The sequence below is a fragment of the Zootoca vivipara genome, chromosome 17 (assembly GCF_963506605.1).
Source record: "Zootoca vivipara chromosome 17, rZooViv1.1, whole genome shotgun sequence".
In the NCBI taxonomy this organism is placed as follows: Eukaryota; Metazoa; Chordata; class Lepidosauria; order Squamata; family Lacertidae; genus Zootoca; species Zootoca vivipara.
In genome coordinates, this window is record NC_083292.1 from 11,153,538 (window position 1) to 11,176,239 (window position 22,702).

The 22,702-nt window shown below is 42.8% G+C and overlaps 1 protein-coding gene across 8 annotated transcripts in view; it reads left to right on the top strand.

The window, feature by feature from the left end:
- The window catches only part of GOLGA3 (golgin A3), a 58,002-nt gene extending 36,584 nt beyond the window's left edge, over positions 1-21,418 (top strand). For 3 of the 8 annotated variants that reach the window (XM_060269507.1, XM_035099314.2, XM_035099321.2), the window contains 10 exons: positions 982-1,198; positions 1,750-1,893; positions 5,638-5,835; positions 7,105-7,221; positions 7,987-8,126; positions 10,297-10,429; positions 11,018-11,140; positions 11,453-11,617; positions 14,009-14,172; positions 15,693-21,417. In XM_060269507.1, coding sequence (XP_060125490.1) covers positions 982-1,198; positions 1,750-1,893; positions 5,638-5,835; positions 7,105-7,221; positions 7,987-8,126; positions 10,297-10,429; positions 11,018-11,140; positions 11,453-11,617; positions 14,009-14,172; positions 15,693-15,900 — 1,609 coding nt within the window. In that variant the 3' untranslated portion in view covers positions 15,901-21,417. Of the gene's footprint in view, positions 1-981; positions 1,199-1,749; positions 1,894-5,637; positions 5,836-7,104; positions 7,222-7,986; positions 8,127-10,296; positions 10,430-11,017; positions 11,141-11,452; positions 11,618-14,008; positions 14,173-15,692 lie in introns of all 8 variants that reach the window. The other 5 variants (XM_035099319.2, XM_035099323.2, XM_035099324.2 and 2 more) reach the window with 5 other exon arrangements.
- The last annotated feature ends 1,284 nt before the right edge of the window (positions 21,419-22,702 follow it).

Below are 22,702 nucleotides of genomic sequence, written 5' to 3' on the forward strand. Positions count from 1 at the left end.
TAGTTGTGCAGATTAAATGAAGAGGGACTTTGAGAGAGTAATTCCTATCATTTCCCTAGTTATTGTGCTGTTGGATTTATTTCAGAGTTTCCTGCCTATTTCCCACTTTGCCCATTTCTCTTAATTAACAGTTGAAAGAGAACGTGGTCCTAGTGAATGATGACATAAGACTGGCCATCTTTGTCTGCCTTCTGTCTCCAACATATCCCACCATTATCTTGATGGCATCTATTCAGGTGTCAAGTAGATTTTAAGGGTAGCTAGATTTACACGTGCTGACCTTTATGCAAGGCATGAGAAGCTCTGGATGTTTCTAAATGCCCTCCAGGTTACATTTCTTGAGATCAGACTGGTACCAGGGCCAGGAAAGTTTGTAATGGAGGGTCCCCTGTCTATTAAGTTATGTTAACTTTATATCAACCGTAGAATAAGTTCAGATTGAAACATGCCTATTCGCATCATGGAAGAGTGTATAGTTGGCTGGAACCTTTAAATGTCCAGAAGGCGAGGTCTTACTTGTTCATCTTAAGGGTAAAGGTAAAGGTAAACGTACCCCTGACCATTAGGTCCAGTCGTGAACGACTCTGGGGTTGCGCGCTCATCTCGCTCTATAGGCCGAGGGAACTGGCATTTGTCCACAGACAGTTTTTCCGGGTCATGTGGCCAGCATGACTAAGCCGCTTCTGGTGAACCAGAGCCGCACCCAGAAACACCGTTTACCTTCCTGCCGGAGCGGTACCTATTTATCTACTTGCACTTTGACATGCTTTCAAACTGCTAGGTTGGCAGGAGCAGGGACCGAGAAACATGAGCTCGCCCCATCGCGGGGATTCAAACTACTGACCTTCTGATCGGCAAGCCCTAGTCTCTGTGGTTTAGACCACAGCGCCACCCGCGTCCCTACTTGTTCATCTTAATGTGGAGCTTCTTTTTTTGAGTTAGTTTTTTTATATAACTTTTTTTAAAAAAAATTACTTTCAGGGCCTTTACTGAACAGAAGCAAAAAATGAAACGACTGGGCTCAGATTTGAGCACAGCACAGAAGGAGATGAAAGCAAAACACAAAGCTTATGAGAATGCAGTTGGGATCCTCAGTCGCCGGCTACAGGAAGCCCTCTCGGCCAAAGAATCGTCTGAAGCAGAGCTGGCCAAGTTGAAGGCACAAATATCTGACAGTGAAAACAGCCAGGCTGGCCTAGTAAGCAAAATTCCTGAGCATGCCTAACTTCACTCACTTAAAACAGGAGTGGGGAACTGGATCTGGACCAGTGAGTCAGTTGTCTATCTCCTTCCCTCATTGGAGACCACTGGTGGGTGAAGACACCCATTTGGGGGGGGGGCTGCACAGTTTGAAATCAAACTGTTTGGGCAGATGCACATCTGGCAAAACATGTCTTGCAGCTATTTGCAATACCCAGTGGTCATTGAGTTTTGCAGAGCCCTTTCAGAGTGCCTTTCCAAGCACTCTCCAAGTTCTGAGAATCAGCTCATTGCTGGATTTTGCAGAGTGACTTGTGATGGACTCTGCATGACCCGAGTGCTTTGCACAGGGCCTGCAAAACCTCTTTTGGCTGAGCCACACACACACACACACACACATGATGGCAAGTGGGTATGGCCTCGCTGAAATGGCCTTGTGGGGCCTAATGTTGCTTGTGGAGCCGATATTCCACACCCAAACTTTAAGCAATTGTAGTCCTACCCCAACTGAGATGCCTAACTAGACTTACTTTGTCTTTTCGCCTTCAGGAACGGATTCAGGCTCTGGAGACAGAACTGGAGGTTCTCAGCCACAGTAAGATGGTCCTAGAAAAGGAACTGCAAGAAGTGATCTCACTCACCAGCCAGGAACTGGAGGAGTACAGAGAGAAAGTCCTTGAACTTGAGGACGAGGTAATTGTGTTGGCTTCTTGTTATCATATATTTCCTTGATATGGTGCTGCTTCTGTAAGCTGGATGCATGTAACCAGTTCTGAGGATCAGCACTGGCCTAGATGTGTTTAGTGGAGGCAGACTGGTGCAGAAACTGACCTATGAACTACAGCAGTTGTGTGGAATATATCTCAGCCCGAGGGCCACATTCCTTTCTGGGCAACCTTCTGGGGTCTACATGCTGGTGGTGGGCGGGGCCAGAGACTAAAGTGGGTGGAGCCACGAATGTACATGTTAACGTTTGTACAGGAGGCAAATAACAAAAACAACAACAAAATTATTATTATTTGTACCCCACCCATCTGACTGGGTTGCCCCAGCCACTCTGGGAGGCTTCCAATATATATATAAAATAATAATGAAACATTAAACATGAAAAAATGTCCGTATACAGTATATGCCCCTCTCTATCTAGGCAAAAATGAGGCATTATCAGATTTTAAGGATAGCTTCCAGCCAGACATAAAAACACTCAAGGCAGCTGCAGTAGATTGTGGCCTTGGAAAAGTACTGAGGGTCTGATAGAGAAACTTGGAAGGCTGCATTTGGTTCCTGCGCCTGAGGTTCTCAGCCTCAGAACTATGGAGCTCTGATTCAAATTTCACCTCTGCCATGAGCTCACTCTGCCATTGCTGGCACAGAAGGTCAGCAGTGTTGGGCACCTGCTAAGGGACGCAGGTGGCGCTGTGGGTTAAACCACAGAGCCTAGGGCTTGCTGATCAGAAGGTTGGCGGTTCGAATCCCCGTGACGGGGTGAGCTCCCGTTGCTTGGTCCCAGCTCCTGCCAACCTAGCAGTTTGAAAGCACGTCAAAGTGCAAGTAGATAAATAGATACCGCTACAGCGGGAAGATAAACGGTGTTTCCATGTGCTTCTCTACTTCGCCAGAAGCGGCTTTGTCATGCTGGCCACATGACCTGGAAGCTGTACGCCGGCTCCCTCGGCCAGTAAAGTGAGATGAGCGCCGCAACCCCAGAGTCGGTCACGACTGGACCTAATGGTCAGGGGTACCTTTACCTTTAAGGTCCATGCAGGGGTAGACTTTGGTAATCTTTTGTAATATGGCGCCCCGTGCAAGGCCAAAATTTGGTGCCCCCCAATGGATCTTCTCAGTTATGGGTTTTCTCAGTTTTGCTCCCCCTTGGCTTGGTGTCCCGTGCCACCCACTGCCCATGTTCCACCAGGGCCCTACTGCTGTTTCCCAGCAGCCTCCTTGCTCTTCTGCCACTGCTCTTCTTCTTTGCCTGCTATGTACCTGCTCTCTCCAAATGACTATAACCTCTGTGTGCTTTCCCCTGCCCTATCTCTCCCCTGGGAGGTGTGTGCCTGTTAAGGCCAAGAGAAGGAGGGAGGTAAATATGCAGCAGTAACAGCAACCAGCAGGAGGGGTCCCCTGCTAAGAGTCTCTTGCCCAAGGGAACTTGCACTGCCTTTGGCAAATCCATGCTTTACAAGTCTCTTCTGCAGTATGGGGGCAATCCTGCTCTGCCTTCCAGCATTGTCACATTACCATAACGTAGTATATGTGAAGCATCTTGAGCACTGAATAAAGCTGTACAAATGCTTGTTGTTGTAATGGCATATGTGGTGCTTGGGTTCAAGGCCTAACAGATTCCTTAGCTCTCTGGTTAATGCACGATAGCCAGTGCAACACGAGGCACTATGATGCTCTAGACTGGGCACTGACTTGTGAGTTTTGCCATGCGGGAAGCTCAGCTGTGCAGCATAGGACATTGAAATGAATGCAGATGATGTAAGGACATCCTCCTTCAGGTCCAGACAGAACTAGATTCGCAGGTGTACCAGCTGAAGTAAACCTGATGCAACAGCTGTACCTTAAATTGTTTTGACCAGGATGCCTCCAGGCTCTGCAGCTTTACACAACACTTCTCAACTCTGCAGTTACACAAATATACTCGTTATCTCGCTTTCCTCCTCCAGGGAGAAGTGATTTTCTTTAACGCGTGATAATTTTTGAGTTGAAAACACTGGGAATTTCTACAGCTCATTTAAAAAGTAGGAACTCCACAGATGACTGTCCCAAATCTTTTAGATTTGTATTTAAACAACCTGAAAAGCTGGGTTGAAAAAAATCAATTAAATCCTCTATGCTGTGTGTATCTGGGCAAGTATTCTAAACGGATACAAGTCTGGAATGCATTGTCTTCCATAAACACGGTTTTAACAATGGGTCCGTAAGTGACTGTGGAGGCCAATTCTGGATCCACACGTCCTTCCCCAGTGGGGACATTTCTCTACCACCCTTTAGCCAAAAAAAGTTATCTGAGCAGTGCACAGACAAAAGATGGAACCAAGAAGTGAAACAAACAAACATAGTCATTTGTTGGTTGGTTAGAGCCTGGTGCTGATAACACCAAGGTTACAGGGTTGATTCCATAAGGGACAACTGCATATTCTTGCATTGCAGAGGTCTGGGCTAGATCAGGCATCCCCAAACTGCGGCCCTCTAGATGTTTTGGCCTACAACTCCCATGATCCCTAGCTAACAGGACCAGTGGTCGGGGGAGATGGGAATTGTAGTCCAAAACATCTGGAGGGCCAAAGTTTGGGGATGCCTTGGCTAGATTATCCTCTGGGTCCCTTCCAACTCTCTGATTCTAGTGTCGTATCCAGCTTAGTCCTACTCAGAATTAGACCCATTGACATTACCGGATGTAAGTTAGTCATGCCCATTACTTTCCGTGGGTCTCCTATGAGTAAGAATATAAGAAGAGCCTGCTGGATCAGACCAATTGCCCATCCAGTCCAGCATCCTGTTTTCCCAGTGGCCTTCCAGATGCCTATGGGAAGCCTGGGTGCAATGCCACTCTCTCCTCCTGTGGTTTCTAGCAACTGGTGTTCAGAAGCATCCTGCCTCAAATTACGGCAGTAGCATTGGATATAAAACAGCATCTGAATAAAGCCAGCAACAGAAATAAAGCAAAGAACTTTAAAAGCACAAAAGATGGAACCCAGAAAGATTTTAATCTGTACTAGGTGGGCCTCTCTGGACACTGCGTTCCCAAACTAGGTGCCGCTACTGAAAAGACCCTTTCCCTAGAAGCCACCTGACAGGGATTTGAGCAAAAGTGCCTCTGAAGGTGACTTTAGGTTCTGGGTACTTGTAACAGATAATTCATTGGTTTATAAACATTTGCCCCTTTCAGTGTTTCTTCATACATCTCCTGGTATGCCCCGCGGAGGACCTTAAGGTCCACAAACAACAATACTCTGGAGATCCCGAGCCATAAGGTGGCTAGATTGGCCTCAACTAGGGCCAGGGCTTTTTCAGTATTGGCCCCAACTTGGTGGAACGCTCTTTCACAGGAGACCAGGGCCCTGCGGGATTTGTCATCTTTCCGCAGGGCCTGCAAGACAGAGCTGTTCCGCCTGGCCTTTGGGTTGGACTTAGTCTGACCCCTGCGTTTTTCCTCCCTCATGGCTTGAATTTGACTACTCAAAATGAGGCTGCATTTTAAATTTTAATACTGTATTTTAATCTGTATTTTTATTAATTGCTTTTTATGTTTTATTGTAATTTCATTGGTCCGGTTCTGAGCCCTGAGCCCGGTTCTGACTGGGGAGGGCGGGGTATAAATAAAATTTTATTATTAATTTATTATTGTTTGCTACTCAGTGACATTCAGTGAGCCTTCAAAGTGATTCCTTTCAGTGGTTGCAGTAATCGTTCATATTGTTCATTTAGCTTCAGGAAGCCAGGGGCTTCCGGAGAAAGATAAAGCGACTGGAAGAGATGAACAAGAAGCTCTCCCTTGAGCTAGAGCATGAACGCGGGAAGCTCACTGGTCTTGGCCAGTCCAACGCAGCTCTGCGGGAACACAACCGCATCCTCGAAGCAGCGCTAGCGAAGAGAGAGGCGGACCTTGTGCAGCTGAATCTTCAGGTACTCTGAGCTGTTTCTGCCTGGGCTGGTGCTATAAATCGGTTTCAGTCCCTTAGGTTCTCATTCATCTTGGTCAGCAGTCTGTGAATAGTACATAGAGGCCTTCTTGGTGGCTGCTCCCAGGCTCTGGAACTCCCTCCCTGGAGAAGCTAGACTGGCTCCCTTCTTGTTGCTCTTCTGCTGACCAGTGAAGACCTTCTTGTTCCAACAAGCAGACTTTGGGGAACTGACTGCTTTTAATGAAAAGGCTGGTGCTGTTCTGTTTTTATTGTAATTATTTGTATGTTTAAAGCAGATTGTATATATCAGGCGTCCCCAGACTACGGCCTGCGGGCCAGATGCGGCCCAATTGGCCTCCCAATCCGGCCGCGACGACCCCCGCCGCCCACTCTTACGGCGCGCAGCGCGGCGGCGATCTTCCAAATCGTAAAAAAGCGCCGAAAATTGTTTGTGTGCATGCATATGGGCCTCTCTCGACCCAGAAGAGGTCATTTCCGGTGCACTTCCGGGCCGGGGGAGGCCCATACGCATGCGCACAAAGATTTCTGGCGATTTTTTCTGACCTGGAAGCGTGCCACCGCGCTAGTAAGTATGTGCGTGCATGCGCATGGGCGTGCACTCCCCCGCCCTCCGGCCCAAAGCCCAGTAAGTCTGGGGACCCCTGGTATATATGTACAGTATAGTTTTAATAATTTCCATGTCTAATTCCCCCCCCGTCATTTAATCACTGTCAGCTCTAAGTGGTGCACAAGAGGCTCAATACACAAAGACTAAAAATGAGCTAAAACTCATTATAAAATCAGAGTTTGATTTAAAAGCCTGCTGGAAAGCACTTTAAATCAACCTCAACAGGAAAGTTGTTTCACAAAACGTCCCAGAATGCTGAATGCACAGCTCCTTGTCAGTAGGAACCGTACATCTGAACAATGGGGCATGCAGTTTGTTAAGGTTTCTGAGAGTTGTTCAGAGAGCCCTGTTCCCTTCACCGAGCTACAATTCCCAGAGTGGTTTAACAGCCAATCCCTCTTCCCAGGGTGCTGTGGGAACTGTAGCTCTGTGAGGGGAATGGGAGTCTCAGAACAACTCTTGGAAACCTTAACAAACTACACTTCCCATGATTCTTTGGGAGAATCGTTGACTGTTTTCAAGTGGTATGTTGACTTTTTTCAAGTATGATGCTGCTTTAAAGAGCATATGGGGCCCAAGGACACCAGCTTTAAGTCCTTTGTATCTGGAGGGTTCACCTTGTGGGTTTTGTTGATGGCCCAGGTCCAGGCAGTTCTGAAGCGCAAAGAGGAGGAAGACCAGCAAATGAAGCAACTAATCCAAGCCTTGAAGATGGCCTTGGAAAAGGAGAAGACAAAGGTCAACAGCCTTAAAGAACAGGTAAGAACTGGTGTGTGTGTGTATGTGTGTGTGTTACTTTTCGTCATGAGCGTTTTTTTTTACGCTGTACAGTACTTTATTATTATTATTATTATTATTATTATTATTATTATTATTATTAAGGATTTTCTTGATTTACAGAAATATGTGCAATGTCTCTCGTAACATTTTTACAGATCAGTTTCATTTGTTGAGACCACGAGCATTTTAAGACTTGCCTGCACAACTGGGCAGAGGGCCCTGTGTGTGGTTATGCATATAAATGAGCAGCAGCCTTTAAGGACTGTTGCATGATTACGGTTAAATGGCAATGAGCTGTAAAGCTCTCCATTTCAGATCTTGGCTGAAGCCACAGGCTCAGTGGGCGGCCTGTGATACGCTAAGACCTCCCTAGTCCCTATTTCTATCTGCAGCATGAGGATGCCAAAATTGTCACATTGACAGGCTTTTGCTATGATTGCCAAGGTATTGCATGTAAGTTTTTTGGACTACAATTCCAATCAGCCCCAGCCAGTGTGGCCAGTTGTCTGCGATGGTGGGAGTTGTAGTCCAGCAACATCTGGAGGGCCAAAGGCTTCTCAGCCTGGAATGTGAGAGAGAAACCGCAGGTGCCCAGTAATAAAGTGGAGAAGGGGCAGTCTCTAGTTGTGGGCTTGTGGTCTTTAAATACGAGATGCAGCACACATGGGGGAAAGGGTCAGGGAAATGGATGGGTAGGATTGCTGAGATATAATCTATACACTGATATGCTCTTTGCTGCTATAGGTTGCAACAGTCAAAGTTGAGGCAGCGCATAATCGCCGTCATTATAAAGCAGCTGCCCTTGAACTTGGCGAGGTGAAACGAGAGCTGCAGGCCAAAGAAGTCCTTATCCGGGCCCTTCAGGCCGAAGTGGACAAACTGCAGTGAGTATCACAAGGAAACTGAAGCTACATCTCTATTAAAAATATGTATAGTTTGGCGTTTTTTGACGAGGTCCCATGGCTGCTTTAAAAAAACCATATGTTTTAGGAGGAATTGCAAGGCCTCCTCATGGGTTAACCATGAATGAAGGGCTAACACATAGAATCATAGAGTTGGAAGAGACCACAAGGGCCATCCAGTCCAACCCCCTGCCAAGCAGGAAACACCATCAAAGCATTCCTGACATATGGCCGTCAAGCCTCCGCTTAAAGACCTCCAAAGAAGGAGACTCCACCACACTTCTTGGCAGCAAATTCCACTGCCGAACAGCTCTTACTGTCAGGAAGTTTAGGTGGAATCTTCTTTCTTGTAGTTTGAATCCATTGCTCCGTGTCCGCTTCTCTGGAGCAGCAGAAAACAACCTTTCTCCCTCCTCTATATGACATCCTTTTATGTATTTGAACATGGCTATCATATCACCCCTTAACCTTCTCTTCTCCAGGCTAAACATACCCAGCTCCCTAATAAGGGGAGAGGGGGCCACTGGGCCTGCCCCCCAACCTCCCACCTGGTTCTACCCCACTGATTTCCACACATTTGGGAGCCTTTATTATGCAGGGAGGAGCCTGCACAAGTGCAGAACTTCAGAACTTTGCCCAAGAAGTGGAGGTCAAGGGATGGAGTCAGGTGGCTGAGCTGTGTTGGAAGCCAGAATGGAGCACTGGTGACAGAAGGAAGCTGCAAGGATGCATTTATCTGCCTTATCCCCAGGAGGGGGCTCTCTTTATCCTCTGTGAAGCTAGCTCTGAAAGAATTCTATCCGCTGGTTGCTCTGTGCCTCCTACTGCAAAAGACACGGCAGTTCTCCTACTTTGTGATCCTTTGGCTGGCTGCCTTTGGTGGTTAGGTAAAGGTAAAGGGACCCCTGACCATTAGGTCCAGTCGTGACCGACTGGGGTTGCGTGTTCATCTCGCATTATTGGCCGAGGGAGCCGGCATATAGCTTCCAGGTCATGTGGCCAGCATGACAAAGCTGCTTCTGGCAAACCAGAGCAGCACATGGAAACGCCGTTTACCTTCCCGCTGTAGCGGTTCCTATTTATCTACTTGCATTTTGATGTGCTTTCGAACTGCTAGGTTGGCAGGAGCTGGGACCAAGCAACGGGAGCTCACCCCATCACAGGGATTCGAACCCACAGTGCCACCTGGGTCCCTGCCTTTGGTGGTTACAGTCCCCCATTTTCATTCTAGCATAATTGCATCCTTGGTTGATAATGTATTGAACTAACTTTAACGTGTACAGTTTATTTTCTCTCCCCTCAGTGTTCTTGCTGTGCCTCCTCAAGAGAGGTGTGCACTACAATCTGAGAGCCGCACTCTCCTCACAGTGGTCTGAATCTGTCCTTTTTAATATATATATATTTTAAAAAAATTCAGTTCTTGCAAACAATACAATAACTATAAAAATGAATGGCACACAAAAAAGAGAGAGAGAAAAGGGAATACAAAAAGAAATTCAAGATTTACAAAAAGGAAAACAAAAGGTGGAAGAAAGGAAAAACACAAAATAATACTTCATAATACTCAATAATATAAAGCAAATGATACAAAACAACATATTACAATCAATACAATAAACATATTAATTAAAATTGACTTCCTACCGTTCATACATCACTTCCCTTTTCTTGCTTTCTTCTAATCTTGCTTTCATTTAATTACCAAATTCTATATCTAAAACTATTTCGCTATTTATATAAATTTCTATACATATCCCTCTATACCTTCTTATCCCTAAAATTTCTACAATTCCCTGCTCATCTTTCAATTTAGGCAAATCACCAAATCAGTGTTAAAAATTTCTTTAACCAAATAATCCTCTACATTTTTCCATTCCATTATATATTTATCTTTGGGAATATTTCTAATTGCTGCAGTCATCTTAGCCAAGTTCATGAACTCTACTAGTTTCTCCTGCCATTCAAGGATCGTCGGTGTCCCCCCCCCCCATTGTTAGCTATAAGTAGTCTAGCTGCTGCGCTGGTATATATTTCTTTTGTTCTCTGGAATATTTTCAGGAACCATACTTAATAGAAATAACTCCGGTTTCTTTTCAAACGTCTCTCTCCCATTGATCGCTGTATATAGGGTGAATCTGTCTTTTTGTTCTAGAGTTGAAGATGGGAAGCATTCAGCAGAAGTATCCCAGTTCCAGGAAGAGCTGGCAGAAGCTCGTTCTCAGCTTCAGCTCCTCCAGAAGCAGCTGGATGAGCAACTTAGCAAGCAGCCTGCAGAAAACCAAGAGGTGAAGCATCCATATTGCTCATTCGCTGCTTCCTTACTTGAATGTCGATCCAGGGGCATTGTTAGCGGTGTGACATTTGACATTATCTTTTTTTCTGAGTGGGGAATGATTTGATGGGTGAATCTAGGTTATTAAACAGGGCACCAATTGGGTGAAATATGTTTAATTTAAAATTATCTAATCTAAAGATTATGGTGGGGGTGGGGGGATAAATGGGAGCAATTGAGGGCAAACTGAATTTATACGGGAAATTAATTGGGAGTAAATGAATTTTAAAATGACTGAGTTGGAGTTGGGAGCAAAATAATTGAAAAATTTACCTGGAGTGGGAATTTGCCAGCCTGCCTCCTGCGGCATTTTAGGTTCTAGGTTTTGCTTCAATATGTATAAATTAGCAAATGCAAAATTGTGAGCTTTGCAGAGGCATCTGGTTGGGCACAATAGACCATTTAGTCTGACCCAACTGGGCTCCTCTTCTGTTTTTATTAAATCTCAATGGACTTCAATGTGATTTAATTGACCTGCAATATTACAGCTCCTTATGTAATTATATTTTGAAATACTCCCCCTCCCCATACACATTTTTAGGTTGAAGATCTCAAGTGGGAAGTGGAGCAGAAGGAGAGAGAAATCCAAGCCCTGAAGCAGCAGTTGGACTTGACTGAGCAACGTAACCAGAAGGAGTTGAAAGGAGTACAAGCCGTTTTACAGGTATTTCATTGGACTGTCAGCCAGCTGTCATGGAAGATCTGTTATGAGACATAATAAGATGCTAATGAAATAAAAGGTTTATGAGTGTTCCAAGCCTCCACCAGAGTTCAGATAGTATAAGACTTGTAAGACTACGGCTGTAATCCTATAATTCCACATGGGAGTTAACCACATTGAACTCAATGGAACTTGCTTCTGAGTAGATAGGTAGAGGCTTGCCATCTAAAAGAAGTAATATCTTTCCTTTTTTTTTGGAATGATCTTTGGTTAATGCAGAAGCTCAATGTCTCCAACAATCCTTCTTCATTCTAGAATATCAAGACAGAGTTGGAGATGGTTCGGGATGATTTGTCCTTAACCCAAAAAGATAAAATCATGCTTCAGGCAAAAGTGACTGAACTCAAGAATAGCATGAAGACTCTTCTACAGCATAACCAGCAACTGAAGCTGGACTTGAAGCATGGAAAGATGAAAAAGGTACTTGAGAAACACAGTCTTCATCTGTATTTCATCCTTTTCCTAGAGAACACAATAATCTTAGTTTTATCATAATTAATTTGTAATGGTTCCTTTTTTGCAATAACTCTTCTCAACAATTGCCTCAAGCCCACTTTTTGTCAGAGACAAAAGTACTACATCTTCTGCATATACAGTGGTACCTCAGTTTGCGAACGCAATCCGTTCCACGGAGGTGTTTGCTCGCTGAAGGCACGCTTCTGCGCATGCACGAAGCGCCGATAGAGTACTTCTGCGCACGCATGCACTGCGCAGATCACTTCTGCGCATGCGCGAGCTGCGCAGATTGCGTCTGCGCATCCGACGCCGCAGAACCTGGATATAAACACTTCTGGGTCTGCGGCATTCGTAAACGGAGGCGTTCGTAAACGGAGGTAGGCGTAAACCAAGGTTCCGCTGTAATAGAATTGGCAGGTTTTTTTTGACAGACTAGGATAGTGAGTATGTTCCACTGGTAAGCTTCCTGCCAAATAATTTATATAAAAAGAGTAGGGGCAAAGATGCATCCCTGTTTCATTCCTTTGAGAGCAAGGATGGAGTGGGATAGATAACCTTTGCTATTACAGCCCAAAATAAAAAGGTAAATACACGTAACCTTCCAAATTGTCCCCCAGTAACCATCTCGGAAATTAAGAGTCTTACCTCTAAGCTCAAAAGAGGCAACTTCCCCAGGAATTGATGGTACTTAAGAAACAACTACAGAAGGGCTTTTCCCTGAGAACAGTTGAGCTATAAGAGCAAGACCATTGGCTGTACCTCATCCTAGACCTACTGAAATTAATGGACCTAAGTGAGTAATGTCTATTAATTTCAATGGCTGCTTTTTATTTGAAACAAATACACAGTGGCATTTATGGCTGTTAAGCTTAAATGCCTGGTGAAGTGTTAGAAGTAGCTGTTGTCGTTTCGTTTAAAGAAGAAGCAAGGTAAATTGAGACGTGCTTCATTTTATACTGGTCACAGACTGCAGCTTTTATTGGTTCGTAATTGTTGTACATTGAGTGAAGTGGGATTGTGCACACAGGGTAGGATGCACAGAGTGCCCCCCCCCGCCCCAGTACAAATGCATTGCATTATGAACTGCTTTGAACCATCTGTCTTGGCTTATTGAACTTTCACAAGCTGCAGTTAAAATAGGAAGCTTCTAATGAACTGAAAAACAGTTGTTGCCAGCTTCGGAACAAGCCAGGATGTTAAGCTAACTCTCAAACCGTGGATTTAAGATTGTGGCTTATTTCAAAGCTGATAGCCCTAAGTTGGATGAAATGAGAAACGAATAATGAAATAATCTAAGCTGAACATTAATACCAGGCATCCCCAAACTTCAGCCCTCCAGATGTTTTGGCCTACAACTCCCATGATCCCTAGCTAACAGGACCAGTGGTTGGGGAAGATGGGAATTGTAGTCCAAAACATCTGGAGGGCCGAAGTTTGGGGGTGCCTGATTTATACAGTGGCATTCATGGCTGATTAAATGTCTTGACCGTATTCGGGGGTCTAGTGAGAGCGTAGTCAATTTTTAAAGATTATTAAAAAATAATTACGCAATTACAGAAAATGAAAAATGAAACATCAAACGCTGAGAATTGTCTCTGAATACACCAACAAAATTTTGTCAAAGTGTATATGCTAAAACCATTATAATTTTAACAAGCACCAAAAATACAGTGTATCGGCAGCAATTATGATCCGTAGCAGTTTATATAAAGGCCGAAGGAAAAGAAAATAATAATAATTAAAATATGTGCTTTGCACATGCCAAACTGTGCTGTAGACCTTAGGTCCTGTCCTACCATATGCCTCACTGTTTGTGTAATTACACAAAAGGAAAGGGGCGACTTTATTAAAGGGTGTAGTCAATTGAACACAAACATTTTCTTCTTGTTCTTTTTTATCTGTCTGTCTGTCTGTCTATCTATCTATATCTATCTATCTATCTATATCTATCTATCTATCTATCTATCTATCTATCTATCTATCTATCTATCTATCTATCTATCTATCTGTTATTTAATAAAACTTATTTACCACTTGATTGTAAGAAACCTCAAACAGCCTACAAAAAAGACAGTAATATTATTGGTAAAAACGATTATAACAACTATTTAAGACGTTCAAAATTTAAAACCAGCAATAAACTAAATCCGCATTCTGGATATCTAGATCAGCTTGTCTAAAGAGGTGCCAAAAGGAGTACAGTGAAGGTGCCCTCCTATCACTAAGCAGGAGTTCCAAAGCGCAGTTGCTGCCATGATGAAAGATTGAATTCTTAAGAATTGTGCTTCAAGTATTCACAGTAGAGAAAGCGGCTGCTTATTGCATGTAGATTGATTTGTTTATTCTTTCAAAAAGAGAAAAACACTGAAGGGAGAGTCAAATCCTTCAAATCCGGTGACTCCAGTGAAGATTCCTGATTGCCCCGTCCCTGCAGCTTTGCTGGAAGAGCTGCTGAAACCTTCAGCAGCTGTGAATAAAGAGCCTTTGAAAAACCTCAACAGCTGCCTCCAGCAACTCAAGTGAGTAAAATCCTGCTGTCTCTCTGGTATTTTTTTTTAAAAAAAACCCTGCCTATTACTACTGATAAATATTTTAGCAGCTTTATGAACAGTAACATGTTCTGCTATTAGGGTTTTCTTTTTCTTTCTTTTTCTTTTAATTACAGGTAGGTAGCCGTGTTGGTCTGAGTAGAAGCAAAATAAAAAAATTCCTTCAGTAGCACCTTAAAGACCAACTAAGTTTTTATTTTGGTATGAGCTTTCGTGTGCATGCACACTTCGTCAGATACACTGAAACAGAATCAACCAGACCCTTATTTATATTAAGAGGGTGGGGGTGGGGGGTGGGAATGGATGATGGGCTGATAGGAGTGGTGAACCTGTTGATGGCTGTTAACGACTGCTGATGACTGCAATTAGTCCTGCGGGGGGGGGGGACAAGGCACAAAAGAAAGCTAGATCATGCATAATGAGGCACAAAAGAAAGCTAGATCATGCATAATGAGATAAGAATCCGATATCTCTGTTCATCCCAGGTGGCTCCATGGTTTTAAGCTTGGTAATGAGTCCCAATTCAGCAATTTCTCTTTCTTGTCTGTTTCTGAAATTTTTCTGTAATAAAACAGCTGCTTTGAGATCTTGTATACATTCTATACATTCTGTTTCAGTGTATCTGACGAAGTGTGCATGCACACGAAAGCTCATACCAAAATAAAAACTTACAGTAGTTGGTCTTTAAGGTGCTACTGAAGGAATTTTTTCATTTTTCTTTTAACATATATTATTATTAAATGACAACTAGTAGGATATTGGGTTAGAGACCAAGGCTGCCATGCTACTCACACTTGCTTTGGAGTACAGAATCAGAATTTTGAGTAGACGTGGTTAGGATTGCAGGCTAAGTGCTCCATCTCTGTGATTCTAAATGTAGAAGTCTCCATCCGTACAATTTAAATGTTTTCTTTGCCATGTACATTGCCCTCTGTCACTATTCAGTTCTACCTTCTTACCTAACACTATGTTCTCCTCCCAGTTCTGCTTTTTGATACTTTTCTTTTCACTTGCTAAATACCAACAAGACATGGTGCCAAAGTAGTCATCCTTTCCAGTCCAAAGTAGACAACATGGCAGGGTGTAGTGAAGTTGGGAGATTTCTGTGTATGTATAAGCTTTGGTTCATAACGTTCCTCTCCCTTCCCCAAGATGCTTTGTTTCCACAAGCCTTTGTGTTCCACGAAGGCTGCTGATAATTCTCTTGTGTGGGTGGTATCATTTTAGCTACGTAAAGAACAGTGGCACTTATGAGAATTGCAAATGCTATAGATGATAACAACAAATCAGAATTTCCATGTTCAGTGCCAGTTTGCCACTGAATCCTGATTGATGGAAGCGGGGTGCTGTTTCCATTGTGGGCTTCTTGGAGGCATCTGCTTGGCCACTGTGGAAAACTGGATGCTGGACTAGATGGGACTTTGGTCTGATCCATTAGGGCTCATAATTACGTTCTTATCCCACCTTTTGCTCCTTTCTGCTTAACAAAGGCAGGAGATGGACAGCCTTCAGCGTCAGATGGAAGAGCATACGATAACAGTCCATGAATCGATGTCTTCATGGAGCCAGATAGAAGGGCAACTAACAGACTTTACATCTAACTTTGCTGCAACTACGACGGGCAACCAGAGCCTCTCCGTTGTAGACCTAAAGGATAATAACCTAAGTGCTGGGGGAAATGAAGAGCTGATGCAGTGACTTCGTCGCCTGTCGCTTCATTCCACAGCTGTTTGAAGTATGTGAAACATGTTCATCAGCCCTATTTGAAACCAAGTTTTAGAGATCTCCATCTGTTCTTCCTTCTGAATAGGGGGAAAATGTCAGAGGCGAAACATTTGAAGATGATGCTATATTAAAATACATTTTAATCTGTCTTGGAGGAAAAAGAAATGTGATGTTTGGTCTCCAATAATACATTTTCATCTGTTCAGTAGTGGTTAAAGTGACTTTTGTTGCAGAGGAACGTGGGCTTCATTACGCCACTTCCAACCTTTTTGTTGTTGTTGTTGTTGTTAGTAAAAAAAAGTCATATAGAAGGCTGAGGATTTTGCTGATATTCAAAGCTATGCGAGCAGGGGTGAGCACACTAAGCTCCTTCTCCCGCCCACCCCCAAACTCATGAAGGGCAAAGGTTTGAAATGGATGAGTCTTTTCTATTTGTGGATTGCATAATCAGGGCCAGAGACTGAGGTTCTAAATTGAGCTCTCTGCTTTAGGGCTTCACCCTCCATAAGTAGAAGGATGACAGGGGTGAGTGGAGCTGAGTGCATTTCTTCCCACCCCTGCTCACATGGTACATTTTCTATGAATTCAGAATGACTTGGGCTAATGACTTGGTCTGCTGTAGACATGAGAATATGAACCAGAACTTTCACACCCCCTAAGCTGGTAATGGAATCTCTTTTTTTGTTTTGTTTTAGAGACACACCCTTGATTGATAGAGATGACCAGTTCTAACCGATAACTTCTTGGTGGCTATGAATCTCAAAACCACCGACTCTGAAGTAGTTCCATTGCATCAATTGGGACTACTTCAAAGGAAATAGATTGAGGATCCACAACCAAAGGCCATTGGAGAGCTTTGATTTCACTTTGGCAGATGCATTTTGCACCTTTTTTGTTGTTGTTGTTCCAGTCTTTTGAGGACTTCTCCAGTGCAGGGTGTATATAAATACTTCAACTCTGTTCTTGTCCTGGAGTATCTGTAAGTTACAAATCACCAGGGGTTGGGTTTTATTTTTGCTTTGTTAATCTTTTTGCATCTTCTATCTTGGTTGGATTGGGGCCTAAAGAAAGCCAGCCCCTAAAGTATCGAGTTTAGAAATTTACTTACTGTATATTTCAAACATGAGTGTCATACTGCCTGTAAACCCTTGTTTGTTGGCTTTAATCCCTCCCCTCTCCTTATGCAGGGATTCAGACCCTGTAGTCCAGGCCTCCTCAAACTCGGCCCTCCCGATGTTTTTGGCCTACAACTCCCTTGATCCCTAGCTAGCAGGACCAGTCGTCAGGGATGATGGGAATTGTAGTCTTGAAACATCTGGAGGACAGAGTTTGAGGAAGCCTGCTGTAGTCCTTCAGAAGTCATTAGACTCCCACACCCACCATCCCTAACCATTGGCTATGCTGACTGTGGCTGATGGGAGTTGGAGTCCAATGTCATCTGGTCTAATGACTAGTTGGGAGCCTAGTGCTCATGTAGCTGCCTTTACAGATAGACCCTGCTGAGCTATTAGCAGGCTGAAACAACATGCCTTAGGTTTTCTCTCTTTATATCCCCGCTGCCCCATTACTGACAACCGAAAGCCACCTTTGCTGTGTTTTCAAAGCACACTGACTTGGCTTAATCTACTTTCTGTTTTGAATATTGCCCCAGGATGCTCTAGAGAAAAAATACCGCTAGAGAATGAACGGATTGTCAGCAGTCTTGACTGAAAGATATCGAAATCTGGGATGTAACAATTGCAGAGTCCGGAACTAGAAGTTAAGGTGCAGACAAAGCTGTTTTGAAAATGATAGCTACTTGTCTTACCACTGCCACCCTGCCCTGGTCTTCTGCGACATCACATTATGGTGTACACCTAACTACTACCGAAAATGTGGGCAACCTTAGATTTCCTGCAATATTAAATGCAGCTCATCAGTGATGTTGGTGTGTTTTACTGACTGATGATCTTCAGTGGGTGGGCTAGGAGCCACAGCTGATCATGCCCCCATCGTAAGGTGGGTCACACCAGTGACAACATTTAGCAGTAGTTGATTTAAGGGGAAGAAACAGAGAAGGCAAAATGGAAAGCAAGATAGACACTTATGGTGGGTGTTTTTTTTTAAGTGACCCATGTTGCAAGCTGGGGTTAAAGGTGGACCCCAGCTTTGAAAATTTTTAAGATTTCTATATTAGATATTACAGTGGGGAAACAGGGTACTGGATGCATGATTGCCACTTCCATTAGTATTTAGTTCTGACCTGACTTTCAGGGTAGATTGATAGGAAAAACCAAAACTCTGGAGTAAGTGGCTTTGAGGGTCTTGGCCTCTGCATCATTCTCAGATTGCATATTAGACTCGATTTTAAACAAACATTGAAGGGAAGGAATGTCTTTGGATAGAGATAGTTTTACTGTGGGTTTCCTTCCAGATAATATACAGATACCATCTTGCCATCAGGTACCGAGTATGGTATTCCCATGCTGCTTTTAAGAAAAGAAAAGAAAAAACCCACGCACCACAACCCTGGCTTCATATTGAAGATTTGATTTTTCTACGGTTTGCATCCAATGTTTATCATATTCAGAGCAGATGTATTGAAATTAATGGACATGAATAACTTTGGTCCATGAATTTCAATGGATCTACTCTGGTTATAATTTATTGGAAACATCCCATAGTCTTTTTTTAATACTATGAACCATAATTTTGAAACTGCAGTAAAACATTTTAATATTTGCATATAGTATATGAAGGAAATGTACTTTTAAATGTAAATGGTTTTTTTGTTTCAGTTAATGTGACATTGACTATTTTATAAGACTAATCAAACTGTTATCGAGATAAAACATTGAAAGCTTTATTGATTAACCCGGATATGCTAATAGCTTTTACTAGTAAGTCTGTTTTGCAGAGTAAATAGTAATGAGTGATTTCTTTTTGCTGCTGTTCACAATCTTGAAGCTTATGTACTTGCTAACTTAAAGAGGAAGAAATTCTATAGTATTTAAACACCAAAGGTAATACTATGTAATGATTAATATATATTCAGCTCCCCAATTTGCACCAGTGGAATTTTCATGTTGCTGATCTACTTAGCACACGGTATTATTTACAGGAATGATTCTGGTATTTATAAATTTTGACAACTTCAATTTATGTGCTAAATGCTAAATTAGGTAACACACCTCTTTCAGGCCTTTACCAATTCCTGACCAGCTCTTTAAAACAGAACCAGATTGTATATTCATAAAGCAGTATGTAGCCTTGTATGTCTTTCTCCTTTGGGAAAGGAAATCTTATTTCTCTTCTTATTTCCCAGCTGAAAATGCTTCCTTCCTTTCTTTTAAGACATCTCCCCTCCCTTGTTTATATCTACCATTAACTTGCCATTTTGACCAGGAAGGAAATGGGTCTAAACTTGAGAGTGCAAAAGAGAGCACACTTAACTAGCAACAAACCTAATTACAGAACTTTTATTGTTCTCTCCCTCTGGCTTCAGATACTGTGCCCTTTTTAAAAGGTGCTATCTTTTAAATCCATAGTTCAAGGAAAAGCTTCCAGAGCAACCACAGATTAGCCAAGTGGACAGGTGCCTCGATTTAACACTGGCATGTTTTTAGAGATGGGAAGAATCATCTTGAGGGGATCCATTGTATAAGATTATTGGAATGTGCTTTTTTTTTTGTTCGCTTCTTCATCCCTAGAGGTCAATACCTATTAATGTATATTTTTAATTACAAAATGGGGGAGAAACCACAAAATGCTCTGTCTGAATATTGCAGAGGGTTGGTTTAAAAAATGCTTCCTTTTGGAGCATTGTTTGAGGGATTTTCTGTGGTCCTTCAGTGTTACAGTAAAAAGAAAAAGGCACGTTTTATGCTTCTCAAAATTGAGTGTCTGCATTATTGCAGATTGTTGCATATTAATTCCACTGTCTTCCGAGTTGTTTGGAGACTTGGGTACTCTGTTAACACACTTCTTCCTTTTCCTTGTGGAGGACAATGTTCTTTTTTCCTATCAGGAAAATATTAGTTATTTCGATAAAGACAAGCGGTTTTCTAGAGTGACATATGTATGTTGGATGTATTGCGCATTACTGCTTCTTCAATATGTACAATTCAGTACTTGTGGGAGTATCTATAAGCAGGTGTGCTGATCAGTACGAGAGCATTAAAGGTAGATAACTCTGATCATTATAAACCGAAATGTATCAAATCCTTTGCTGTGATAGACACACCATTAAAAACAGTTAATCCCTGTCACTCTATTTATAAGAGGGCTCTAACTGTGCTGATCTGTTTACTCTTCCTCCTGAAAACTCGGAGTTAATGTTAATGCTAACCTGCTGGAAATTAGATGGTTTATGTCCCAGTGGCGCATATCATTCTTGCCACTAGGAAATTTTCTATGAAAACCTGCCTTGTCTTGAATGGACCTGCACAGAGTTATTTGAAGAAATAATACTGAAATTTTCTCATACATATTCTGTCACATCTTAAAGGTTTCAATCAGTTGCTGTGTTGATAAGGAAAAGCACCACCTCCATAATTCATATTTGAATCCATAGTTCAATTGGGAGTTCCAAACAAGAGAAGAGTTATGAGGTTTTTGACTTAAGGATTCATGACTGCGACCTTTTTAAAAAGCATGTTAATTAAAAATAATAATTAGGATGCACATAAAAAGTTCTTGAACAGGTTTTGTGCAATAAACTATTTTTCATAAAAAGTGTTTCCATTGTTTATTATGGTAAAATGGGGAGGGGGGTGATTCAAGACAACAGCAAATTTTGAAGAAAGCTAAAAGAGCTAAAAGTACATTTTAAAGGACAGGAAACGGGGAAGATGACGCACAAGCTGATGAAGGTCAGTACACCAAGACAACAGAAGAATGGAGAGTTGTCCAAGATCAAGTTAGGGATTGAAACGCAAGACTGCAAAAAATTCTACCATTTTCCTGTTTTAAACAAGGGAAGTTAGAAGGATGTTAAGAGTATCTATCCAGGCTTTATCAGCTATATGTATTTTAAAAATAGGGTGGGCCCAGCGGCATAGCAACATTTTTTAGGAAGTCAAAAAAAATTTAGACAGCGCCCACCCTCAAGCTCCCCTGCCACCCAGAATCCCAACCCCTGACGCACAGCATCCAATGTGCTGCAGTACAGACCCCCTATGCCGCCACCCCACCTGGTGCAGACTGTACACACACACCACCCTGGGTTACCTACGCCAGTGTTTTTCAACCACTGTTCCGCGGCACACTAGTGTGCCGCGAGATGTTGCCTGGTGTGCCGTGGGAAAAATTCGATTTATATATAGTCAATATAGGCACAGAGTTAATTTTTTAAAAAAAATTTCTAATGGTGGTGTGCCTCGTGATTTTTTTCATGAAACAAGTGTGCCTTTGCCCCAAAAAGGTTGAAAAACACTGACCTACGCAACTGGATGGGCTATAATCTGAATTCTTGTCAAAGGTTCTTGCATCTGTAGGATCATATCACCGTGAGGATGAGACGTGGCACCAAGAACCTCTGTTCCTCTCACTGAACTGGTTTATAATGACATCCTGTCTGTAACTGTAGTGTAGGACCTAAGTCCCACCCGGGTATTAGGAGCAATGGAACCACACAAAGAGGCAACATGCCAGGCAGGATACGACAAGATTTATTTGCTCAGCATATGCTAAGTAAATGGTGCAGTGCAATCAGCTCGCAACCTGCACAGAATTGTGGATTTACAATACTTTTATACAGTCAAAAACAGACCAACACCTTATTTCCTTAACTACAAAAACACATGTATTCCAAATGCCATACACCCTTCTCCCTTATCTGGTCCTGTGAACCCAGCTTGTACTCCCCTCCTCCTTTACTGGGCGTGTAGAGAAAGGCAGGCATTTGATAACAGTTTGCAAGCTACACGCCCATGGGGGCCCCTGCCTGTGTCTCACTTCATGCCCCTCTATACAATGTGCTGTGTATTTGAATCCTAAATACTATACAACTATTTTCATATCAATTATGTGTGTCTTAAATAAAAGTACTGGCCCTTCAGTAGCAGAACAGCAAAAGCATTAGTGAAGTGTCAACTTCAAAGAAGGGGCCTCAAATGGAACCTTATCGAAGTTCTTTTGGCATAACACTGCCACTGGCTAGAGGTGAATTTCCCAGCTATGATACACTAGAACTAGATCAACTGCCAGAAATGGCTAATTTGGCGAGTAGATTAAGAGACCATGATGAAAGAACCTGTAAAGAAGATTGGAATAGATTTGTAGATAATTTGAAAAAACATTGTAAACATATTAAAACATTGACAGGATTAGAATAAATTTAGCAGCGTGAAGTACAGTACTGTATACTGAAACCAAACTGAAAAAGAGAAAATATGGAAAAATTAGAATATGCAGCGGTAAAGGCTTAATATAATGAACCATGGAGAAGGGGAGTCGGTGATAAATGTATGGTTTGTATTCGCTCAAATACTGTACAAACTTGTAAAACTGGAAACGATACATAAAATTAAAAAGAAATGAAAACTGGCACTTTGAAATCCATCTATTTCTGGGAATGTGTATTGCACATCGCTTCCCTCCCTCCCATCAATGCAGTTCTAGCATTAGTTGAGGGGCGGGGCCTCGCTCAAGGCCGCCGCCGGACTCCCGAGGGAAATTTCATTTCCCATCATGCGCCGCGGCAACACTCCCATCCATGACGTGGCTCGATGCGATTTGGTATCGCTTCTGATGCTCCCTCATCTGTTTTCCTTTGGGTTGAAATTCCTGTCAAGAA